Here is a 25,966-nt window from a genome sequence, read left to right on the forward strand (position 1 = left end):
CCTGAGCCACTTGTGTGGGTTGTAGACTCCGTCTCATGCTACCACTAGAGTGAAAGCACCGCCAGCATTCAAAAGTGACCAAAACATGCCAGGAAGCATAGGAACTGAGAGGTTGTCTGTGGTTACCACCTGCAGAACCACTCCTTTATTGGGGGTGTCTTGCTAATTGCCTATAATTTCCACCTGTTGTCTATTCCATTTGCACAACAGCATGTGGAATGTATTGTCAATCAGTGTTCCTTCCTAAGTGGACAGTTTCAATTACACTTCTGTGAAATCACTTGGAGTTACATTGTGTTGTTTAATTGTTCCCTTTATTTTTTTGAGCAGTGTATAAAGATTTGAACCCTACTGTGCTTAACATGTCTACTTTATAAAACTCTTGTTACACAGAACAATATAAACACATAATGTAAAGTGTTGGTTTCATGAGCTGAAATAAAAGATCCCAGAAATGTTCCATACGCACAAAAAAACGTATTTCTCTCCAATCTTGTACACAAATTTGTTTACATTCCTGTTAGTGAGCATTTCTCCTTTGCCAAGATAATCCATCCACTTGACAGGTGTGGCATATCAAGAAGCTGATTAAACAACATGATCATTACACAGGTGCACCTTGTGCTGGGGACAATAAAAGGCCACTCTACAATGTGCAGTTTTGTCAGATGTCTCAAGTTGAGGGAGCGTGCAATTGGCATGCTGACTGCAGGAATGTCCACCAGAGCTGTTGCCAGAAAATTGAATGTTCATTTCTCTACCATATGCCAGCCTCCACCGTTTTCAAGAATTTGGCCTCACAACCGCAAAACCATTGTGTGGTCAAGCGGTTAGTTGATGTCAACGTTGTGAACAGAGTGCCACATGGGATACGGACAACGGACACAATTGCATTTTAAAATCGATGGAAATTTGAATCCACAGAAATACAGTCGCGAGGCCCATTTTATTCAGGTCTCTGTGACCAACAATCTGTATTCCCAGTCAAGTGAAATCAATAGATTAGAGACTAATGGATTTATTCAGAAAAATCATCGAGACTGCTGCATGTTGCGTTGATATTTCAGAATAAATATCTGATCTGAAATCAGATTCAAAAGACGTCTGCTGACATAATGGGGTATCGGCTATGACATCACACCTGGACTTAGAACACATTTATCTGGTCTGGAGGGTTACATTCATATAAACCACTAGAGCTCCATCCATATAAACCACTAGAGCTCCATCCATATAAACCACTAGAGCTCCATCCATATACACCACTAGAGCTCCATCCATATAAACCACTAGAGCTCCATTCATATACACCACTAGAGCTCCATCCATATAAACCACTAGAGCTCCATTCATATACACCACTAGAGCTCCATCCATATACACCACTAGAGCTCCATTCATATACACCACTAGAGCTCCATCCATATACACCACTAGAGCTCCATTTATATAAACCACTAGAGCTCCATCCATATAAACCACTAGAGCTCCATTCATATACACCACTAGAGCTCCATCCATATAAACCACTAGAGCTCCATCCATATAAACCACTAGAGCTCCATTCATATAAACCACTAGAGCTCCATTCATATAAACCACTAGAGCTCCATTCATATACACCACTAGAGCTCCATTCATATACACCACTAGAGCTCCATCCATATAAACCACTAGAGCTCCATCCATATAAACCACTAGAGCTCCATCCATATAAACCACTAGAGCTCCATCCATATACACCACTAGAGCTCCATCCATATAAACCACTAGAGCTCCATTCATATACACCACTAGAGCTCCATCCATATAAACCACTAGAGCTCCATTCATATAAACCACTAGAGCTCCATTCATATAAACCACTAGAGCTCCATCCATATACACCACTAGAGCTCCATCCATATAAACCACTAGAGCTCCATCCATATAAACCACTAGAGCTCCATTCATATACACCACTAGAGCTCCATTCATATACACCACTAGAGCTCCATTCATATACACCACTAGAGCCCCATTCATATACACCACTAGAGCTCCATTCATATACACCACTAGAGCTCCATCCATATAAACCACTAGAGCTCCATTCATATAAACCACTAAAGATCCATCCATATAAACCACTAGAGCTTCATTCATATAAACCACTAGAGCTCCATTCATATACACCACTAGAGCTCCATTCATATAAACCACTAGAGCTCCATTCATATACACCACTAGAGCTCCATTCATATAAACCACTAGAGCTCCATTCATATAAACCACTAGAGATCCATCCATATAAACCACTAGAGCTTCATTCATATAAACCACTAGAGCTCCATTCATATAAACCACTAGAGCTCCATTCATATACACCACTAGAGCTCCATCCATATACACCACTAGAGCTCCATCCATATAAACCACTAGAGCCCCATCCATATAAACCACTAGAGCTCCATTCATATACACCACTAGAGCTCCATCCATATACACCACTAGAGCTCCATCCATATACACCACTAGAGCTCCATCCATATAAACCACTAGAGATCCATTCATATAAACCACTAGAGCTCCATTATAAAATACAAACCACAGAAGAAGAGAGGAGTAGGGAACGCTTACAGGCTGAGTCTGTTACCATGGCACCATGTCCACTGGTCAGCGCTCACACAGTGTGTCTTAGACGAATAGAGGGGAAACAAGATAGCATAAAGCTGTCACTGATAGAATGACCACACACACACACACTGCACCAACACACACACACACACACTGCACCAACACACACACACACTGCACCAACACACACACACACACACACTGCACCAACACACTGCACCAACACACACACACACACACTGTACCAACACACACACTGTACCAACACTTGCTCACACACACAATGTGCGTACATACACCCACAATCCTCTCCTCACTCCCCCACACACAGCAGCTGTCACACACAGAGGGTTGGGCTTGTTACGGGGGTGGTGTGTGTGTGTGTGTGTGTGTGTCATGGCATGTTAAAATACCCAGGGTCTGACGTCACTACCTGACAAACAACTCAGCCTCTAAACCCAACTACACACACAGATCCATGGTAGAATTTCACCAGAGATAAAGACCCTTCATTCTGGAGAGGAGAAGGTGGGTCACTAGAGATAAATACCCTTCATTCTGGAGAGGAGAAGGTGGGTCACTAGAGATAAATACCCTTCATTCTGGAGAGGAGAAGGTGGGTCACTAGAGATAAATACCCTTCATTCTGGAGAGAAGGTGGGTCACTAGAGATAAATACCCTTCATTCTGGAGAGGAGAAGGTGAGTCCCTAGAGATAAATACCCTTCATTCTGGAGAGGAGAGAAGGTGGGTCACTAGAGTTAAATACCCTTCATTCTGGAGAGGAGAGGAGAAGGTGGGTCACTAGAGATAAATACCCTTCATTCTGGAGAGGAGAGGAGAAGGTGGGTCACTAGAGATAAATACCCTTCATTCTGGAGAGGAGAAGGTGGGTCACTAGAGATAAATACCCTTCATTCTGGAGAGGAGAGGAGAAGGTGGGTCACTAGAGATAAATACCCTTCATTCTGGAGAGGAGAGGAGAAGGTGGGTCACTAGAGATAAATACCCTTCATTCTGGAGAGGAGAAGGTGGGTCACCAGAGATAAATATCCTTCATTCTGGAGAGGAGAGGAGAAGGTGGGTCACTAGAGATAAATACCCTTCATTTTGGAGAGGAGAGGAAAAGGTGAGTCACTAGAGATAAATACCCTTCATTCTGGAGAGGAGAGGTGAAGGTGGGTCACTAGAGATAAATACCCTTCATTCTGGAGAGGAGAAGGTGGGTCACTAGAGATAAATACCCTTCATTCTGGAGAGGAGAAGGTGGGTCACCAGAGATAAATACCCTTCATTCTGGAGAGGAGAAGGTGGGTCACTAGAGATAAATACCCTTCATTCTGGAGAGGAGAGGAGAAGGTGGGTCACTAGAGATAAATACCCTTCATTCTGGAGATGAGAGGAGAAGGTGGGTCACCAGAGATAAATATCCTTCATTCTGGAGAGGAGAAGGTGGGTCACCAGAGATAAATACCCTTCATTCTGGAGAGGAGAGGTGAAGGTGGGTCACTAGAGATAAATACCCTTCATTCTGGAGAGGAGAGGGGAAGGTGGGTCACTAGAGATAAATACCCTTCATTCTGGAAAGGAGAGGTGAAGGTGGGTCACTAGAGATAAATACCCTTCATTCTGGAGAGGAGAAGGTGGGTCACCAGAGATAAATACCCTTCATTCTGGAGAGGAGAGGTGAAGGTGGGTCACTAGAGATAAATACCCTTCATTCTGGAGAGGAGAGGGGAAGGTGGGTCACTAGAGATAAATACCCTTCATTCTGGAGAGGAGAGGTGAAGGTGGGTCACTAGAGATAAATGCCCTTCATTCTGGAGAGGAGAAGGTGGGTCACTAGAGATAAATACCCTTCATTCTGGAGAGGAGAAGGTGGGTCACCAGAGATAAATATCCTTCATTCTGGAGAGGATAAGGTGGGTCACCAGAGATAAATACCCTTCATTCTGGAGAGGAGAAGGTGGGTCACCAGAGATAAATATCCTTCATTCTGGAGAGGAGAAGGTGGGTCACTAGAGATAAATACCCTTCATTCTGGAGAGGAGAAGGTGGGTCACCAGAGATAAATATCCTTCATTCTGGAGAGGATAAGGTGGGTCACCAGAGATAAATACCCTTCATTCTGGAGAGGAGAAGGTGGGTCACCAGAGATAAATATCCTTCATTCTGGAGAGGAGAAGGTGGGTCACTAGAGATAAATATCCTTCATTCTGGAGAGGAGAAGGTGGGTCACTAGAGATAAATACCCTTCATTCTGGAGAGGAGAGGGTGGGTCACCAGAGATAAATATCCTTCATTCTGGAGAGGAGAAGATGGGTCACCAGAGATAAATACCCTTCATTCTGGAGAGGAGAGGTGAAGGTGGGTCACTAGAGATAAATACCCTTCATTCTTGAGAGGGGAAGGTGGGTCACTAGAGATAAATACCCTTCATTCTGTAGAGGAGAAGGTGGGTCACTAGAGATAAATACCCTTCATTCTGGAGAGGAGAGGAGAAGGTGGGTCACCAGAGATAAATACCCTTCATTCTGGAGAGGAGAAGGTGGGTCACTAGAGATAAATACCCTTTATTCTGGAGAGAAGGTGGGTCACCAGAGATAAATACCCTTCATTCTGGAGAGGAGAAGGTGGGTCACTAGAGATAAATACCCTTCATTCTGGAGAGGAGAACGTGGGTCACCAGAGATAAATATCCTTCATTCTGGAAAGGAGAAGGTGGGTCACCAGAGATAAATATCCTTCATTCTGGAGAGGAGAAGGTGGGTCACTAGAGATAAATATCCTTCATTCTGGAGAGGAGAAGGTGGGTCACCAGAGATAAATACCCTTCATTCTGGAGAGCAGAGGAGAAGGTGGGTCACCAGAGATAAATATCCTTCATTCTGGAGAGGAGAAGGTGGGTCACCAGAGATAAATACCCTTCATTCTGGAGAGGAGAGGAGAAGGTGGGTCACTAAAGATAAATACCCTTCATTCTGGAGAGGAGAAGGTGGGTCACTAGAGATAAATACCCTTCATTCTGGAGAGGAGAGGAGAAGGTGGGTCACTAGAGTTAAATACCCTTCATTCTGGAGAGGAGAAGGTGGGTCACTAGAGATAAATACCCTTCATTCTGGAGAGGAGAAGGTGGGTCACTAGAGATAAATACCCTTCATTCTGGAGAGGAGAAGGTGGGTCACCAGAGATAAATATCCTTCATTCTGGAGAGGAGAAGGTGGGTCACTAGAGATAAATATCCTTCATTCTGGAGAGGAGAAGGTGGGTCACTAGAGATAAATACCCTTCATTCTGGAGAGGAGAAGGTGGGTCACTAGAGATAAATACCCTTCATTCTGGAGAGGAGAAGGTGGGTCACTAGAGATAAATACCCTTCATTCTGGAGAGGAGAAGGTGGGTCACTAGAGATAAATACCCTTCATTTTGGAGAGGAGAAGGTGGGTCACTAGAGATAAATACCCTTCATTCTGGAGAGGAGAAGGTGGGTCACTAGAGATAAATACCCTTCATTCTGGAGAGGAGAAGGTGGGTCACTAGAGATAAATACCCTTCATTCTGGAGAGGAGAAGGTGGGTCACTAGAGATAAATACCCTTCATTCTGGAGAGGAGAAGGTGGGTCACTAGAGATAAATACCCTTCATTTTGGAGAGGAGAAGGTGGGTCACTAGAGATAAATACCCTTCATTCTGGAGAGGAGAAGGTGGGTCACTAGAGATAAATACCCTTCATTCTGGAGAGGAGAAGGTGGGTCACTAGAGATAAATACCCTTCATTCTGGAGAGGAGAAGGTGGGTCACTAGAGATAAATACCCTTCATTCTGGAGAGGAGAAGGTGGGTCACTAGAGATAAATACCCTTCATTCTGGAGAGGAGAAGGTGGGTCACTAGAGATAAATACCCTTCATTCTGGAGAGGAGAAGGTGGGTCACCAGAGATAAATACCCTTCATTCTGGAGAGGAGAAGGTGGGTCACCAGAGATAAATATCCTTCATTCTGGAGAGGAGAAGCAACCAGAGGATATTTATCTGAAATTCCACAAAAAAAAACTTCAACAAAAAACTGTGTGTGAACAAAATGGCTCCTCTCATGGAAAAGTATTTCAACTGCCAGACTGCGCTGCAACACACACACACACCTCACCTCTACTCCCCCACAGCTACAAATCACACAAGTATTTAGAGATGGTTGTGGAGCTGAGAAATCATATCACTTCTGATGACCAGCAAGAAAACACACACACACGTAAACACTAACAGACACACACACACATTCCCCTGTCCTCACCACGCTCTCTTGACGGTTCTACCCCTCCCACCAGTAAACACTAACGATGAGTCCAAACAACAACAACAGCCTCCCCTTGCCGGGCGCTAAACAACAACAACAACAACAGCGTCCCCTTGCCGGGCACTAAACAACAACAACAACCTCCCCTTGCCGGGCGCTAAACAACAACAACAACAACAGCCTCCCCTTACCGGGCGCTAAACAACAACAACGACAACCTCCCCTTGCCGGGCGCTAAACAACAACGGCCTCTTGCTCGGCGCTAAACAACAACAGCCTCTTGCTCGGTGCTAAACAACAACCTCTTGCTCGGTTCTCACTTGAATTAAAGGGTAACTTCACCCAAAAATCGAAATGTCTCAGATTTCCCCCCAAACCTCAGTAGTGGTCTCCTGATGTGGTTTAAGCATCATTGTGGACTTTGGATTTTCTATGTTGTTTTCCTTCTATTAAAACAACATGTGTTTGTGAGTGAAAACCCTGAAACCTGGAAAAACAAAACCTTTAATACATTTTTCAAGTTCATGTGGGCTATTTACTTAATTCCATTTCAGTTTATGAAATACATCATTTGAATAACAAACATTGTGGCAAATTCATATCTTGCATTAAAACTGGAAATAAGACTAATCTCAAAGGTTACATAAAATTAGATATTTTTAAAAGGTCTAATGTTATGAATAGTCTAATGAGAATAGTCCAAAACAACAATACGCTTTTTTTAAAATGTAGTCACATGCACAGTAGTATTTTTTGCACGGTAACACCAAAACATTTCAGAACACCGTAGTACCCGTTTCCTACGACACTCCCTACCGATCAATAACAAACCCGCTGTTGAAATCCTGTTGAATTTAAACCCAACTGCCACTTGTCTCTTGAACGCACGCGCAGGTCCAACGTCCCTCTCCGCTTTTATGCGCAGATCACGTGTTGCAGCTGTAATCCACGCGCTAACATCCCCTACCAGTCTTCAGTCGCTCGCGTCTCTCCGTTCCCCCTCTTCATAAACATCTATTCTTCCGTCAGCGTTGGCAGTAGGGATGCAGACACCAGACCCTGATGAGTCATCGGTTGTTAGATTTCTACATTCGTTACATTGCTGGCTTCGCTCACTGCTCCAATGTTGATACAATGTATCATTTCATCTGTTATAACCAAGAGCACAGACCAGTCTGAGTAGACTTTATGTTGATACAATGTATCACCTGTTATAACCAAGAGCACAGACCAGTCTGAGTTGACTTTATGTTGATACAATGTATCATCTGTTATAACCAAGAGCACAGACCAGTCTGAGTTGACTTTATGTTGATACAATGTATCACCTGTTATAACCAAGAGCACAGACCAGTCTGAGTAGACTTTATGTTGATACAATGTATCATCTGTTATAACCAAGAGCACAGACCAGTCTGAATAGACTTTATGTTGATACAATGTATCATCTGTTATAATCAAGAGCACAGACCAGTCTGAGTTGACTTTATGTTGATACAATGTATCATCTGTTATAACCAAGAGCACAGACCAGTCTGAGTAGACTTGTATCATTTTTACCAGAGGTCTGGTCTCCAGGGTTATATAAATATGACCCACGTTACCAGAGGTCTGGTCTCCAGGGTTATATAAATATGACCCACGTTACCAGAGGTCTGGTCTCCAGGGTTATATAAATATGACCCACGTTACCAGAGGTCTGGTCTCCAGGGTTATATAAATATGACCCACATTACCAGAGGTCTGGTCTCCAGGGTTATATAAATATGACCCACGTTACCAGAGGTCTGGTCTCCAGGGTTATATAAATATGACCCATGTTACCAGAGGTCTGGTCTCCAGGGTTATATAAATATGACCCACGTTACCAGAGGTCTGGTCTCCAGCATAAAGGGTTATATAAATGTTCGCCGTGTACTGTACAGAGGTCACGGTTCGGTATGTACTGCCGTCACGGTTCGGTATGTACTGCCGCCGAGGTCACGGTTCGGTATGTACTGCCGTCACGGTTCGGTATGTACTGCCGCCGAGGTCACGGTTCGGTGTGTACTGCCGCCGAGGTCACGGTTCGGTGTGTACTGCCGCCGAGGTCACGGTTCGGTGTGTACTGCCGCCGAGGTCACGGTTCGGTATGTACTGCCGTCGAGGTCACGGTTCGGTGTGTACTGCCGCCGAGGTCACGGTTCGGTGTGTACTGCCGCCGAGGTCACGGTTCGGTGTGTACTGCCGCCGAGGCCACGGTTCGGTATGTACTGCCGCCGAGGCCACGGTTCGGTATGTACTGCCGCCGAGGTCACGGTTCGGTATGTACTGCCGTCGAGGTCACGGTTCGGTGTGTACTGCCGTCGAGGTCACGGTTCGGTGTGTACTGCCGCCGAGGTCACGGTTCGGTATGTACTGCCGTCGAGGTCACGGTTCGGTGTGTACTGCCGTCGAGGTCACGGTTCGGTGTGTACTGCCGTCGAGGTCACGGTTCGGTATGTACTGCCGTCGAGGTCACGGTTCGGTATGTACTGCCGTCGAGGTCACGGTTCGGTATGTACTGCCGTCGAGGTCACGGTTCGGTATGTACTGCCGTCGAGGTCACGGTTCGGTATGTACTGCCGTCGAGGTCACGGTTCGGTATGTACTGCCGTCGAGGTCACGGTTTGGTATGTACTGCCGTCGAGGTCACGGTTCGGTATGTACTGCCGTCGAGGTCACGGTTCGGTGTGTACTGCCGCCGAGGTCACGGTTCGGTTTCTGTACAGCGGAAAAACGAAACGCCAAAAGTTACTGTAGCATTTTGTTGTTTATTTAAGAATCAGGTACAGCCCTGATTCCATATTTGGTCAGTTGGTACATCCCTGATTCCATATATGATCAGTTGGCACATCCCTGATTCCATATATGATCAGTTGGTACATCCCTGATTCCATATTTGATCAGTTGGTACATCCCTGATTCCATATATGATCAGTTGGCACATCCCTGATTCCATATATGATCAGTTGGTACATCCCTGATTCCATATATGATCAGTTGGTACATCCCTGATTCCATATGTGATCAGTTGGTACATCCCTGATTCCATATACGATCAGTTGGTACATTCCTGATTCCATATGATCACGACTCGTCTAAGGCCTGCTGAGAGGTACAATCAGGAATGTCAACACGGTATGTTCTTAAATGAAAAACAAAACAAAAACAGGATTATACTCATCAACAACACTAAAATGAAGTGCAGTGAAATCAATACGTAGAGCACGGCTCAGACATTGAACAGGCCTGTGCTATAATATTTTCTCACAAAGATTATTATTATTTTTTTAAATGCACACTACTCATAAAGGGGAGGTGTCTGTAGCGCGGTGTGTCTGATTTCCCGCTTCGGGGTCATGTGATGTCACTGTTAGGTACCTCTCTGGAGGTCAGTTCATCTGTAGTAAGGCCAACACAGGGTGCACCCCACTACGGGGTCATGTGATGTCACTGTTCGGTACCTTTCTGTAGGTCAGTTCTGTAGTTAGGCCAACACAGGGTGCACCCCACTACGGGGTCATGTGATGTCACTGTTCGGTACCTCTCTGTAGGTCAGTTCATCTGTAGTTAGGCCAACACAGGGTGCACCGCACTACGAGGTCATGTGATGTCTCTGTTAGGTACCTCTCTGTAGGTCAGTTCATCTGTAGTTAGGCCAACACAGGGTGCACCGCACTACGAGGTCATGTGATGTCTCTGTTAGGTACCTCTCTGTAGGTCAGTTCATCTGTAGTTAGGCCAACACAGGGTGCACCACACTAGGGGGTCATGTGATGTCACTGTTCGGTACCTCTCTGAAGGTCAGTTCATCTGTAGTATGGCCAACACAGGGTGCACCCCACTACGGGGTCATGTGATGTCACTGTTCGGTACCTCTCTGGAGGTCAGTTCATCTGTAGTTAGGCCAACACAGGGCGCATTGGCCAATTCATTGACCACTTTAGCTTGCTTAAGTGGTCAATGAATTGTCTAGTACTCAGAGAATGGACCCATATCCACACTAGAAACATACCTACCACTCAGAGAACAGACCCATATCCACACTAGAAACATGTCTAGTACTCAGAGAACAGACCCATTTCCACACTAGAAACATGTCTAGTACTCAGAGAACAGACCCATATCCACAGATAGAAACATGTCTAGTACTCAGAGAACGGACCCATATCCACACTAGGAACATGTCTGGTACTCAGAGAACGGACCCATATCCACACTAGGAACATGTCTAGTACTCAGAGAACAGACCCATATCCACAGATAGAAACATAATCCACTGTAAAAGGGCTGCTTGAATGCAGAGGGGAGATGAAGTTGATTATCTTGTTGAGTTTCTGTCTTGCTCCGGCGGTATGAATTCTGGGGTTGATGTCGGCTCTAACGGATCAACATGTTGGAGGCGTTGGCAGCTGCACAGCCGATTCTAGTTGAGCAGCGGAGAGACTGTTTTACATTCGATCCACAACTCTGTCCCATCGCAAAGATCTATCCAGTTATCTTAGATGAACTCAATACTATTTTTGAGGAAGTGCATCCTGGCTACGGCGTCTGAAAATGGACAAACAGTACTATTGCTCTTTTTTTTCTCCTTCTTGTTTTCCCCCAAGTGAAGGTCTTTTAAGGGAATACGAGAGGACACTCGTTGGGTTGTCCTAGCCAACTTTGGCTGGCCACCAGCTGAACTGAGGCATGCTGAGGCCTTTACACTGACACACACACACACACACTGCTGCTACTGTTTATCATCAATCCTGCTGCTTAGTCACTTTACCCCTACCTATATGTACATAGCTACCTCAATTACCTCGTACCCCTGCACATCGACTCGGTGATCTCTGTATATCAAATGTATTTTATAAAGTCCTTCTTACATCAGCTGATATCTCAAAGTGCTGTACAGAAACCCAGTCTAAAGCTTCCCAAACAGCAAGCAATGCAGGTGTAGAAGCACGGTGGCTAGGAAAAACTCCCTAGAAAGGTCAGAACCTAGGAAGAAACCTAGAGAGGAACCATGTTATTACCTGGTACTCCCTGTATATAGCCATGTTATTACCTGGTACGTCCTGTATATAGCCATGTTATTACCTGGTACTTCCTGTATATATCATCGGATGGGGCCACAGTGTCTCCTGACCCCTCCTGTCTCAGCCTCCAGTATTTATGCTGCAGTAGTTTATGTGTCGGGGGGCTGGGGTCAGTCTGTTATATCTGGAGTACTTCTCCTGTCCTATCCGGTGTCCTGTGTGAATTTAAGTATGTTCTCTCTAATTCGCTCTTTCTTTCTCTCTCTCGGAGGACCTGAGCCCTAGGACCATACCTCAGGACTACCTGGCATGATGACTCCTTGCTGTCCCCAGTCCACCTGGCCGTGCTGCTGCTCCAGTTTCAACTGTTCTGCCTGCGGCTATGGAACCCTGACCTGTTCACCGGACGTGCTACACGTCCCAGACCTGCTGTTTTCAACTCTCTAGAGAGAGCAGGAGCTGTAGAGATACTCTCAATGATCGGCTATGAAAAGCCAACTGACATTTACTCCTGGAGGTGCTGACTTGCTGCATCCTCGACAAATACTGTGATTATTATTATTTGACCCTGCTGGTCATCTATGAACATTTGAACATCTTGGCCATGTTCTGTTATAATCTCCACCCGGCACAGCCAGAAGAGGACTGGCCACCCCACATAGCCTGGTTCCTCTCTAGGTTTCTTCCTAGGTTTTGGCCTTTCTAGGGAGTTTTTCCTAGCCACCGTGCTTCTACACCTGCATTGCTTGCTGTTTGGGGTTTTAGGCTGGGTTTCTGTACAGCACTTTGAGATATCAGCTGATGTACGAAGGGCTATATAAATAAATTTGATTTGATTTGACTACATTAACTTACATAAAGCCTATATATCTGTGAAGTGTCATTACTACATTAACCTACATAAAGCCTATATATCTGTGAAGTGTCATTACTACATTAACCTACATAAAGCCTATATATCTGAAGTGTCATTACTACATTAACCTACATAAAGCCTATATATCTGTGAAGTGTCATTACATTAACTTACATAAAGCCTATATATCTGTGAAGTGTCATTACATTAACTTACATAAAGCCTATATCTGTGAAGTGTCATTACATTAACCTACATAGAGCCTATATATCTGTGAAGTGTCATTACTACATTAACCTACATAAAGCCTATATATCTGTGAAGTGTCATTACTACATTAACCTACATAAAGCCTATATCTGTGAAGTGTCATTACATTAACTTACATAAAGCATATATATCTGTGAAGTGTCATTACTACATTAACCTACATAGAGCCTATATATCTGTGAAGTGTCATTACATTAACCTACATAGAGCCTATATATCTGTGAAGCGTCATTACTACATTAACCTACATAGAGCCTATATATCTGTGAAGTGTCATTACATTAACCTACATAGAGCCTATATATCTGTGAAGCGTCATTACTACATTAACCTACATAAAGCCTATATATCTGTGAAGTGTCATTACTACATTAACCTACATAGAGCCTATATATCTGTGAAGTGTCATTACATTAACTTACATAAAGCATATATATCTGTGAAGTTTCATACCTACATAAAGCCTATATATCTCCTGTAGCCACTGTGCATTCAACTGTTCTTTTCAGAAGGACAATATGTTTATGATAGATAGATAGATAGATAGATAGATAGATAGATAGATAGATAGATAGATAGAACGATAGATAGATAGATATATAGATCTTACTGTGATGTGGATGGAGGTTCATGACCGTTGGAAGGAATTTCCCGACGTGGAGGTTTGCTGGGTGCCCTGTGCCCAAGTGTCCGGGCGAGGGAGGGATCCTCCTGGCTGCTGCAGCAGCTCCGAGTCGGCGGGTCTCCATGGCCAACAGGGGAGGGGGAACATGGACAGACCGAGGGGGTCCGAAATCTCGGCCATCCATTCTCCAGTGTGTGGGGGGGAGTGGGGCGTCCGGAGCTAGCACTGTGTCCGGGATAGTGTTCCCAAAGAGCCGCTAAAGGCTAGGCTGGCGGTGGGTCTCCCTGTGGATCCATGCCCATCGACATCCTGACCTATAAAAACACCAAGCAAATCGCTTGACATACAATCACACCGTACGTCTGTCTCTGGCGAGGTCAGATCATAAGACTAGTAACAGACGGGTTTTTTTTAGGGAATTTTCAGTCGTTTTTACCCAATAGCCTACCGGAATCTACGGAGCTCGGTCCATTAGAGAGGTAATGACGCAGTTTGGAAAAACACTTTAAAAACTTAATTTACAATCTTCCATAAACGCGCAAATGGGAATAACGGTTAAGCGGTTGTAGAGACCCTTCATATGAGCCACTGTGTGCTAATAATAATAAGATTATTGAAAAGGTATAGTTGACCAGCTGCGTTTCTTCCGCGACTCTCGGGCAGACGGTGAAGCCGTCGCTCTTCCCGCTGACGGGGCAGAGGACTGAGCGGTTAGTTGGAACAGACTGGAGGTATCAGGATCCCAATGATTAAAAAAAAACCGCTCAGCCAAAAACACTCGTCGTCAAATGGATTCCTTCTATAATATGGATTCCTTCTAGAATAGCCTCGATGGCCGAGTTGTTCCGCCAGCCCTGAACCAGCCAGCTCCACGGACCAAAGACTCCATATAAAACCAGTACACCGTAAATATCACAGGCGCATCAAATAGATATTAAAACAAATAGAGATAAATACGGTTGCAGAAGAGCCCGTCTCGTTGATCAGAAGAGTTTAGCGGTGTGTTGGAGCCTCTTGATCCGCAGTTAGTGTTAAGATATCCCCGATGCCGCCTGGAGGATCTGACCCCAGCCCGTTCACACCCAGACCGCTGTTCACACCACTCCTCGGCGACCGTGTGTTGGTCACAGAAAAGGTTGCAAATGTAAGAAAACACTATTTCTATAAAGATTAGATGGCAGTCTACTGCCGAGTCTGTTTAGTTGGTGTGTGTTTACAACACACTAAACAGCCCGATAATAACATTTAATGTGTGTTTTATGCCAAATGCAGCCAAGCGAGTAGACTCGGCTAGTCTCGCGTTGTTTTTAATGTAGAATAATTATCTAAACGGTAGTCTTGAATGACTCTTATGTAGGCGATCTGAAGCATTAAAACATAACAATTAAAAAACGGACTTTTCGTGCTGGAAAAGAAAACCTGAATGGTCAACTCGTCCAAATCCTCCGTAATTAATCCCAGGTTTCTAAGCAGTTGCTTCTTGTTGTGGACTACATACAGTCTGCTTAGGTACAGGTTAACAAAACGCTATTTCAGTGTTATAAAAATAAATATACGCTAAAAGTCTCATTAAAAGTAAAATAATACTTTTTTCGTGCGTTATTTTAGTAAACAACGGGCTAAATGTTGAATTTTAACCTTCAACCTGGCAGAGTGGCGAGTTGCCTGGTCACACCGCGGATTTTTGAGTCGTGGCAGGCGGCAGATCTGATCAAATATTATTATTTTTTAAATCACATTATTTGGACGGTTTATATTTCTATAAAGAAGCGATAATATTTGATTCCGAGGCACCGAGACACCCGGTTAGTGGAGGGGTGCGGTGCTGCAGGCCATGCGGCGCAGGGAGAGGCTCCGGCGGCCACGTTTCAAACTTTTCTCAGGTCCATTATTATGAAACTAAACTTTAACGCAGTAAACGCTGTTGTTCTCCTGTATCTAACAACGAACAGATCCAACAACAACGTTTCAAAGTAACGATAAACACAGCCACCCCACCGCCTTTTTTTTACTGATTAACCTTTAAGCAGAAACATGGTAAAACAGTTTTTTTAAAACAAGGTTTTGCGATTTTAGGCGACGAGAGTGACAGTACGGAGAACAAGTTAGCCTCTTACTTGAGAAGGAAACGTGTTTAGAAACCAGTAAAAATCCGTATTTTGGTCTGAATCGATCCTTTGGTTCTGTACTGTTATCAGGCCGTTCTGTTCTGTGGTCCATCTGGGCCGTCCTAAAGGAACGGGGGGGGGGGGGAGACAAGGCCCCTCGTCAGACCATTAAAATCCTCCGCAATGAAACGCGCATTGTTTTTACAAGGACCTCCGCAACTCACTCTCTGATTGGCCGAGGGAGGTGTCAGTCACCCGGATGTATACACTTGGGTCCAGCGCCAGATCTATAAAAACCAATTATGGCCCAAGGAGTCTGACTGTTTCAAATGGCCCCTGCCTTCAAAAACAAGCAGTGGGAATTTTGGGGGGGAGTCGGTTTCCAGGCGGCCCTGGTGTTGCTTGCTGATAGAAGTAGTCTGTGTAGAGAGAGTTCAGGACCGCAGCAGAGACTCACACAGCTCTGCAGTCAGGCAGGAGGGAGGGCGACTCTGGCCTGTTAAACGCAATAAATGCTGTTATAGTGTGTAGGGGCGTCATAAGCAGTGTTATGGGTGTTAATGTAACAGCTGTTTGACCGTGATAAATTAAGGTCTGTAATGGCACCTATATGCAAGAGGAGGGGTGTAGGCTGTATGTTTATCATGGTGCTTAAGGCATAAAACACAACCTGTTAAATCAAACCCTCTCAACATTCTAAAGAACCCATAACCCATCTCTCACAGCCCTAATCCCATCCACAGGTCTCTACCCACTCAGACTCAACCTAGCTGCTGATAAAAATTATTATAGATTAGATTCTAAGGACAGTTACCTTTCATTCCTATTGGACCACAGGACCAGAGTTACCTTTAATTCCTATTGGACCACAGGACCAGAGTTACCTTTAATTCCTATTGGACCACAGGACCAGAGTTACCTTTAATTAATATTGGACCACAGGACCAGAGTTACCTTTAATTAATATTGGACCACAGGACCAGAGTTACCTTTACTTCCTATTGGACCACAGGACCAGAGTTACCTTTACTTCCTATTGGACCACAGGACCAGAGTTACCTTTAATTCATATTGGACCACAGGACCAGAGTTACCTTTAATTCCTATTGGACCACAGGACCAGAGTTACCTTTAATTCCTATTGGACCACAGGACCAGAGTTACCTTTAATTAATATTGGACCACAGGACCAGAGTTACCTTTACTTCCTATTGGACCACAGGACCAGAGTTACCTTTAATTCATATTGGACCACAGGACCAGAGTTACCTTTACTTCCTATTGGACCACAGGACCAGAGTTACCTTTAATTCATATTGGACCACAGGACCAGAGTTACCTTTAATTTATATTGGACCACAGGACCAGAGTTACCTTTAATTAATATTGGACCACAGGACCAGAGTTACCTTTACTTCCTATTGGACCACAGGACCAGAGTTACCTTTAATTAATATTGGACCACAGGACCAGAGTTACCTTTAATTCATATTGGACCACAGGACCAGAGTTACCTTTAATTCCTATTGGACCACAGGACCAGAGTTACCTTTAATTCCTATTGGACCACAGGACCAGAGTTACCTTTAATTAATATTGGACCACAGGACCAGAGTTACCTTTAATTAATATTGGACCACAGGACCAGAGATACCTTTAATTAATATTGGACCACATGACCAGAGTTACCTTTAATTGCTATTGGACCACAGGACCAGAGTTACCTTTAATTGCTATTGGACCACAGGACCAGAGTTACCTTTACTTCCTATTGGACCACAGGACCAGAGTTACCTTTAATTAATATTGGACCACAGGACCAGAGTTACCATTAATTCCTATTGGACCACAGGACCAGAGTTACCTTTACTTCCTATTGGACCACAGGACCAGAGTTACCTTTAATTCCTATTGGACCACAGGACCAGAGTTACCTTTAATTCCTATTGGACCACAGGACCAGAGTTACCTTTAATTGCTATTGGACCACAGGACCAGAGTTACCTTTAATTCCTATTGGACCACAGGACCAGAGTTACCTTTAATTGCTATTGGACCACAGGACCAGAGTTACCTTTAATTGCTATTGGACCACAGGACCAGAGTTGGATGACACATCTACATCAACCAATGGTTGACGTGCCACGTCATCAACGGTGTCATCGACTGCCAGATTTCTATAACATATGATGTGTTTAGCTGATAGGTAAAATACCTTTCCAGGTGTTGTAAGACCTGTCAGGCATCAGCAAGGAGGACTGTTCCCACTGAGACAGAGGCCTATAGAACGTAAAAGGAGGAGGAGAGGTCATTTAGAAGGATCCTCATTAACTACTGAACATGCAGCAGCTACTCTACCTGGGGTCCATTAACTACTGAACATGTAGCAGCTACTCTTCCTGGGGTTCATTAACTACTGAACATGTATCAGCTACTCTACCTGGGGTCCATTAACTACTGAACATGTAGCAGCTACTCTACCTGGGGTCCATTAACTACTGAACACGTAGCAGCTAATCTACCTGGGGTCCATTAACTACTGTACAGCAGCTACTCTACCTGGGGTCCATTAACTACTGAACATGTAGCAGCTACTCTACCTGGGGTCCATTAACTACTGAACATGTAGCAGCTACTCTACCTGGGGTCCATTAACAACTGAACATGTAGCAGCTACTCTACCTGGGGTCCATTAACTACTGAACACGTAGCAGCTACTCTACCTGGGGTCCATTAACTACTGAACACGTAGCAGCTACTCTACCTGGGGTCCATTAACTACTGAACACGTAGCAGCTACTCTACCTGGGGTCCATTAACTACTGTACAGCAGCTACTCTACCTGGGGTCCATTAACTACTGAACATGTAGCAGCTACTCTACCTGGGGTCCATTAACTACTGAACATGTAGCAGCTACTCTACCTGGGGTCCATTAACAACTGAACCCACAGCAGCTACTCTACCTGGGGTCCATTAACATGTAGCAGCTACTCTACCTGGGGTCCATTAACTACTGAACACGTAGCAGCTACTCTACCTGGGGTTCATTAACATGTAGCAGCTACTCTACCTGGGGTCCATTAACTACTGAACATGTAGCAGCTACTCTTCCTGGGGTCCATTAACTACTGAACATGTAGCAGCTACTCTACCTTGGGTAAATTAACTACTGAACATGTAGCAGCTACTCTACCTGGGGTCCATTAACTACTGAACATGTAGCAGCTACTCTACCTGGGGTCCATTAACTACTGAACCCACAGCAGCTACTCTACCTGGGGTCCATTAACTACTGAACATGTAGCAGCTACTCTACCTGGGGTCCATTAACTACTGAACATGTAGCAGCTACTCTACCTGGGGTCCATTAACTACTGAACACGTAGCAGCTACTCTACCTGGGGTCCATTAACTACTGTACAGTAGCTACTCTACCTGGGGTCCATTAACTACTGAACATGTAGCAGCTACTCTACCTGGGGTCCATTAACTACTGAACATGTAGCAGCTACTCTACCTGGGGTCCATTAACAGCTGAATATGTAGCAGCTACTCTACCTGGGGTCCATTAACTACTGAACATGTAGCAGCTACTCTACCTGGGGTCCATTAACTACTGAACATGTAGCAGCTACTCTACCTGGGGTCCATTAACATGTATCAGCTACTCTACCTGGGGTCCATTAACTACTGAACATGTAGCAGCTACTCTACCTGGGGTCCATTAACTACTGAACATGTAGCAGCTACTCTACCTGGGGTCCATTAACATGTATCAGCTACTCTACCTGGGGTCCATTAACTACTGAACATGTAGCAGCTACTCTACCTGGGGTCCATTAACTACTGAACATGTAGCAGCTACTCTACCTGGGGTTCATTAACATGTAGCAGCTACTCTACCTGGGGTTCATTAACATGTAGCAGCTACTCTACCTGGGGTTCATTAACTACTAAACATGTAGCAGCTACTCTACCTGGGGTCCATTAACTACTGAACATGTAGCAGCTACTCTTCCTGGGGTCCATTAACTACTGAACATGTAGCAGCTACTCTACCTGGGGTCCATTAACTACTGAACATGTAGCAGCTACTCTACCTGGGGTCCATTAACTACTGAACCCACAGCAGCTACTCTACCTGGGGTCCATTAACTACTGAACATGTAGCAGCTACTCTACCTGGGGTCCATTAACTACTGAACATGTAGCAGCTACTCTACCTGGGGTTCATTAACTACTGAACATGTAGCAGCTACTCTACCTGGGGTCCATTAACTACTGAACATGCAGCAGCTACTCTACCTGGGGTCCATTAACTACTGTACAGCAGCTACTCTACCTGGGGTCCATTAACTACTGAACATGTAGCAGCTACTCTACCTGGGGTCCATTAACTACTGAACATGCAGCAGCTACTCTACCTGGGGTCCATTAACTACTGAACATGTAGCAGCTACTCTACCTGGGGTCCATTAACTACTGAACCCACAGCAGCTACTCTACCTGGGGTCCATTAACTACTGAACATGTAGCAGCTACTCTACCTGGGGTCCATTAACTACTGAACATGTAGCAGCTACTCTACCTGGGGTCCATTAACTACTGAACATGTAGCAGCTACTCTACCTGGGGTTCATTAACTACTGAACATGCAGCAGCTACTCTTCCTGGGTTCATTAACTACTGAATATGCAGCAGCTACTCTACCTGGGGTCCATTAACTACTGAACACGTAGCAGCTACTCTACCTGGGGTCCATTAACTACTGTACAGTAGCTACTCTACCTGGGGTCCATTAACTACTGAACATGTAGCAGCTACTCTACCTGGGGTCCATTAACTACTGAACATGTAGCAGCTACTCTACCTGGGGTCCATTAACAGCTGAATATGTAGCAGCTACTCTACCTGGGGTCCATTAACTACTGAACATGTAGCAGCTACTCTACCTGGGGTCCATTAACTACTGAACATGTAGCAGCTACTCTACCTGGGGTCCATTAACTACTGAACATGTAGCAGCTACTCTACCTGGGGTTCATTAACATGTAGCAGCTACTCTACCTGGGGTTCATTAACATGTAGCAGCTACTCTACCTGGGGTTCATTAACTACTAAACATGTAGCAGCTACTCTACCTGGGGTCCATTAACTACTGAACATGTAGCAGCTACTCTTCCTGGGGTCCATTAACTACTGAACAGGTAGCAGCTACTCTACCTGGGGTCCATTAACTACTGAACATGCAGCAGCTACTCTACCTGGGGTCCATTAACTACTGTACAGCAGCTACTCTACCTGGGGTCCATTAACTACTGAACATGTAGCAGCTACTCTACCTGGGGTCCATTAACTACTGAACATGCAGCAGCTACTCTACCTGGGGTCCATTAACTACTGAACATGTAGCAGCTACTCTACCTGGGGTCCATTAACTACTGAACCCACAGCAGCTACTCTACCTGGGGTCCATTAACTACTGAACATGTAGCAGCTACTCTACCTGGGGTCCATTAACTACTGAACATGTAGCAGCTACTCTACCTGGGGTCCATTAACTACTGAACATGTAGCAGCTACTCTACCTGGGGTTCATTAACTACTGAACATGCAGCAGCTACTCTTCCTGGGTTCATTAACTACTGAATATGCAGCAGCTACTCTACCTGGGGTCCATTAACTACTGAACACGTAGCAGCTACTCTACCTGGGGTCCATTAACTACTGTACAGTAGCTACTCTACCTGGGGTCCATTAACTACTGAACATGTAGCAGCTACTCTACCTGGGGTCCATTAACTACTGAACATGTAGCAGCTACTCTACCTGGGGTCCATTAACAGCTGAATATGTAGCAGCTACTCTACCTGGGGTCCATTAACTACTGAACATGTAGCAGCTACTCTACCTGGGGTCCATTAACTACTGAACATGTAGCAGCTACTCTACCTGGGGTCCATTAACTACTGAACATGTAGCAGCTACTCTACCTGGGGTTCATTAACATGTAGCAGCTACTCTACCTGGGGTTCATTAACATGTAGCAGCTACTCTACCTGGGGTTCATTAACTACTAAACATGTAGCAGCTACTCTACCTGGGGTCCATTAACTACTGAACATGTAGCAGCTACTCTTCCTGGGGTCCATTAACTACTGAACAGGTAGCAGCTACTCTACCTTGGGTACATTAACTACTGAACATGTAGCAGCTACTCTACCTGGGGTCCATTAACTACTGAACATGTAGCAGCTACTCTACCTGGGGTCCATTAACTACTGAACCCACAGCAGCTACTCTACCTGGGGTCCATTAACTACTGAACATGTAGCAGCTACTCTACCTGGGGTCCATTAACTACTGAACATGCAGCAGCTACTCTACCTGGGGTCCATTAACTACTGAACATGTAGCAGCTACTCTACCTGGGGTCCATTAACTACTGAACCCACAGCAGCTACTCTACCTGGGGTCCATTAACTACTGAACATGTAGCAGCTACTCTTCCTGGGGTCGATTAACTACTGAACATGTAGCAGCTACTCTACCTGGGGTCCATTAACTACTGAACATGTAGCAGCTACTCTACCTTGGGTACATTAACTACTGAACATGCAGCTACTCTACCTGGGGTCCATTAACTACTGAACATGTAGCAGCTACTCTACCTTGGGTACATTAACTACTGAACATGCAGCTACTCTACCTGGGGTCCATTAACTACTGTACATGCAGCAGCTACTCTACCTGGGGTCCATTAACTACTGAACATGTAGCAGCTACTCTACCTGGGGTACATTGACTACTGTACATGCAGCAGCTACTCTACCTGGGGTACATTAACTACTGAACACACAGCAGCTACTCTTCCTGGGGTCCATTAACTACTGAACATGTAGCAGCTACTCTTCCTGGGGTCCATTAACTACTGAACATGCAGCTACTCTTCCTGAGGTCCATTAAGTACTGAACATGTAGCAGCTACTCTACCTGGGGTCCATTAACTACTGAACACACAGCAGCTACTCTACCTGGGGTCCATTAACTACTGAACATGCAGCTACTCTTCCTGGGGTCCATTAACTACTGAACATGTAGCAGCTACTCTACCTGGGGTCCATTAACTACTGAACATGTATCAGCTACTCTACCTGGGGTTCATTAACTACTGAACATGTAGCAGCTACTCTACCTGGGGTCCATTAACTACTGAACATGTAGCAGCTACTCTACCTGGGGTCCATTAACTACTGAACATGTATCAGCTACTCTACCTGGGGTCCATTAACTACTGAACATGTATCAGCTACTCTACCTGGGGTCCATTAACTACTGAACATGTATCAGCTACTCTACCTGGGATCCATTAACTACTGAACATGTAGCAGCTACTCTACCTATGGTCCATTAACTACTGAACATGTATCAGCTACTCTACCTATGGTCCATTAACTACTGAACATGTAGCAGCTACTCTACCTATGGTCCATTAACTACTGAACATGTAGCAGCTACTCTACCTGGGGTCCATTAACTACTGAACATGTAGCAGCTACTCTACCTATGGTCCATTAACTACTGAACAGCAGCTACTCTACCTGGGGTCCATTAACTACTGAACACGTAGCAGCTACTCTACCTGGGGTCAACGTGACATCTACAGATCATATCTTCTCAGTCTGTACAATAGTCAGAAACAGACTACACGAAGAAGAGGCTACTGTTGCATGTTTCATTGATTTGATGTTGTTTTTTTAAACAGGGATATTTTAGCCTATAGTTTGTCAAAGACAGGGGTTGATGGGACATGTTATCACGCAAATCCAGTCTCTTTTCAAAGTACCAATTGCTTGTATGCGCTTTAGCAAGGGTTTTCGTCCTCTTCTGAGGAGGAGGAGGAGAGATCGGACCAATGTGCAGCGTGGTAAGTGTCCATTTTAGTTTATTAAAACTGAACACTAAAGAATACAAAATAACAAACTGAACTGTGCCACAAACATCCAACAGGAAACAACCGCCCACGAAACACAAATGAAAACAGGCTCCCTAAATATGGTTCTCAATCAGGGACAACGATTGACAGCTGCCTCTGATTGAGAACCATACCAGGCCAAACACAGAAATAGCAAATCATAGAAAAACTAACATAGATAACCCCACCCAACTCACGCCCTGACCATACTAAAACTAACATAGACAACCCACCCAACTCACGCCCTGACCATACTAAAACTAACATAGACAACCCACCCAACTCACGCCCTGACCATACTAAAACTAACATAGACAACCCACCCCAACTCACGCCCTGACCATACTAAAACTAACATAGACAACCCACCCAACTCACGCCCTGACCATACTAAAACTAACATAGACAACCCACCCAACTCACGCCCTGACCATACTAAAACTAACATAGACAACCCACCCAACTCACACCCTGACCATACTAAAACTAACATAGACAACCCACCCAACTCACACCCTGACCATACTAAAACTAACATAGACAACCCACCCAACTCACGCCCTGACCATACTAAAACTAACATAGACAACCCACCCAACTCACGCCCTGACCATACTAAAACTAACATAGACAACCCACCCAACTCACGCCCTGACCATACTAAAACTAACATAGACAACCCACCCAACTCACGCCCTGACCATACTAAAACTAACATAGACAACCCACCCAACTCACACCCTGACCAAACTAAAACTAACATAGACAACCCACCCCAACTCACGCCCTGACCATACTAAAACTAACATAGACAACCCACCCCAACTCACGCCCTGACCATACTAAAACAAAGACATAACAAAAGAACTAAGGTCAGAACGTGACAGCGTTAATGAATATATCGTACAGATTGGTTTCTCCACGCCCTTGGGTGTAAAACAAGGAGACGCCTTTTCTCTGACTTTGTTTGCTTTGTTTATAAATGATTTGTCAAAATAAATAAAACAGTTAAATATTGGAGTAAAATATGATGATGAAATGGTATCTGTTTATATGCTGAGGATGTTATTTTGATGTCAGAAACTGAACAAGACCTGCAGAACATGTTATTATGTGCAGTCAACTGGTGTAAAGGATGGAGACTCGTTGGACTAGTTACCAGCAGGTAGTCTAGTGGTTAGAGCGTTGGACTAGTAACCAGGAGGTAGTCTAGTGGTTAGAGCAGGTAGTCTAGTGGTTAGAGCGTTGGACTAGTAACCAGCAGGTAGCCTAGTGGTTAGAGCGTTGGACTAGTAACCAGGAGGTAGTCTAGTGGTTAGAGCATTGGACTAGTAACCAGCAGGTAGCCTAGTGGTTAGAGCGTTGGACTAGTTACCAGGAGGTAGTCTAGTGGTTAGAGCGTTGGACTAGTTACCAGCAGGTAGTCTAATGGTTAGAGTGTTGGACTAGTTACCAGCAGGTAGTCTAGTGGTTAGAGCAAGTAGCCTGGTGGTTAGAGTGTTGGACTAGTTACCAGCAGGTAGTCTAGTGGTTAGAGCAAGTAGCCTGGTGGTTAGAGTGTTGGACTAGTTACCAGCAGGTAGTCTAGTGGTTAGAGTGTTGGACTAGTAACCAGCAGGTAGCCTAGTGGTTAGAGCGTTGGACCAGTTACCAGCAGGTAGTCTAGTGGTTAGAGCAGGTAGCCTGGTGGTTAGAGCAGGTAGTCTAGTGGTTAGAGCAGGTAGTCTAGTGGTTAGAGCAGGTAGTCTAGTGGTTAGAGCAGGTAGCCTGGTGGTTAGAGCATTGGACTAGTAACCAGGAGGTAGTCTAGTGGTTAGAGCGTTGGACTAGTAACCAGCAGGTAGTCTAGTGGTTAGAGTGTTGGACTAGTAACCAGCAGGTAGTCTAGTGGTTAGAGCGTTGGACTAGTAACCAGCAGGTAGTCTAGTGGTTAGAGCGTTGGACTAGTAACCAGGAGGTAGTCTAGTGGCTAGAGTGTTGGACTAGTAACCAGCAGGTACTCTAGTGGTTAGAGCAGGTAGCCTGGTGGTTAGAGTGTTGGACTAGTAACCAGGAGGTAGTCTAGTGGTTAGAGCAGGTAGTCTAGTGGTTAGAGTGTTGGACTAGTAACCAGCAGGTAGTCTAGTGGTTAGAGCGTTGGACTAGTAACCAGCAGGTAGTCTAGTGGTTAGAGC

General features: G+C 44.9%; 1 protein-coding gene across 1 annotated transcript in view; it reads right to left on the reverse strand.

Annotated features, from left to right (window-relative positions):
* The window catches only part of LOC139365270 (trinucleotide repeat-containing gene 18 protein-like), a 104,808-nt gene extending 90,347 nt beyond the window's left edge, over nucleotides 1–14,461 (reverse strand). Inside the window, exon 1 of the mRNA XM_071102780.1 lies at nucleotides 13,693–14,461. Coding sequence (XP_070958881.1) covers nucleotides 13,693–13,891 — 199 coding nt within the window. The 5' untranslated portion in view covers nucleotides 13,892–14,461. The remainder of the gene's footprint in view (nucleotides 1–13,692) is intronic.
* Between the last annotated feature and the right edge of the window lie 11,505 nt (nucleotides 14,462–25,966).

This window comes from Oncorhynchus clarkii, chromosome 13, assembly GCF_045791955.1.
Source record: "Oncorhynchus clarkii lewisi isolate Uvic-CL-2024 chromosome 13, UVic_Ocla_1.0, whole genome shotgun sequence".
NCBI lineage: Eukaryota > Metazoa > Chordata > Actinopteri > Salmoniformes > Salmonidae > Oncorhynchus > Oncorhynchus clarkii.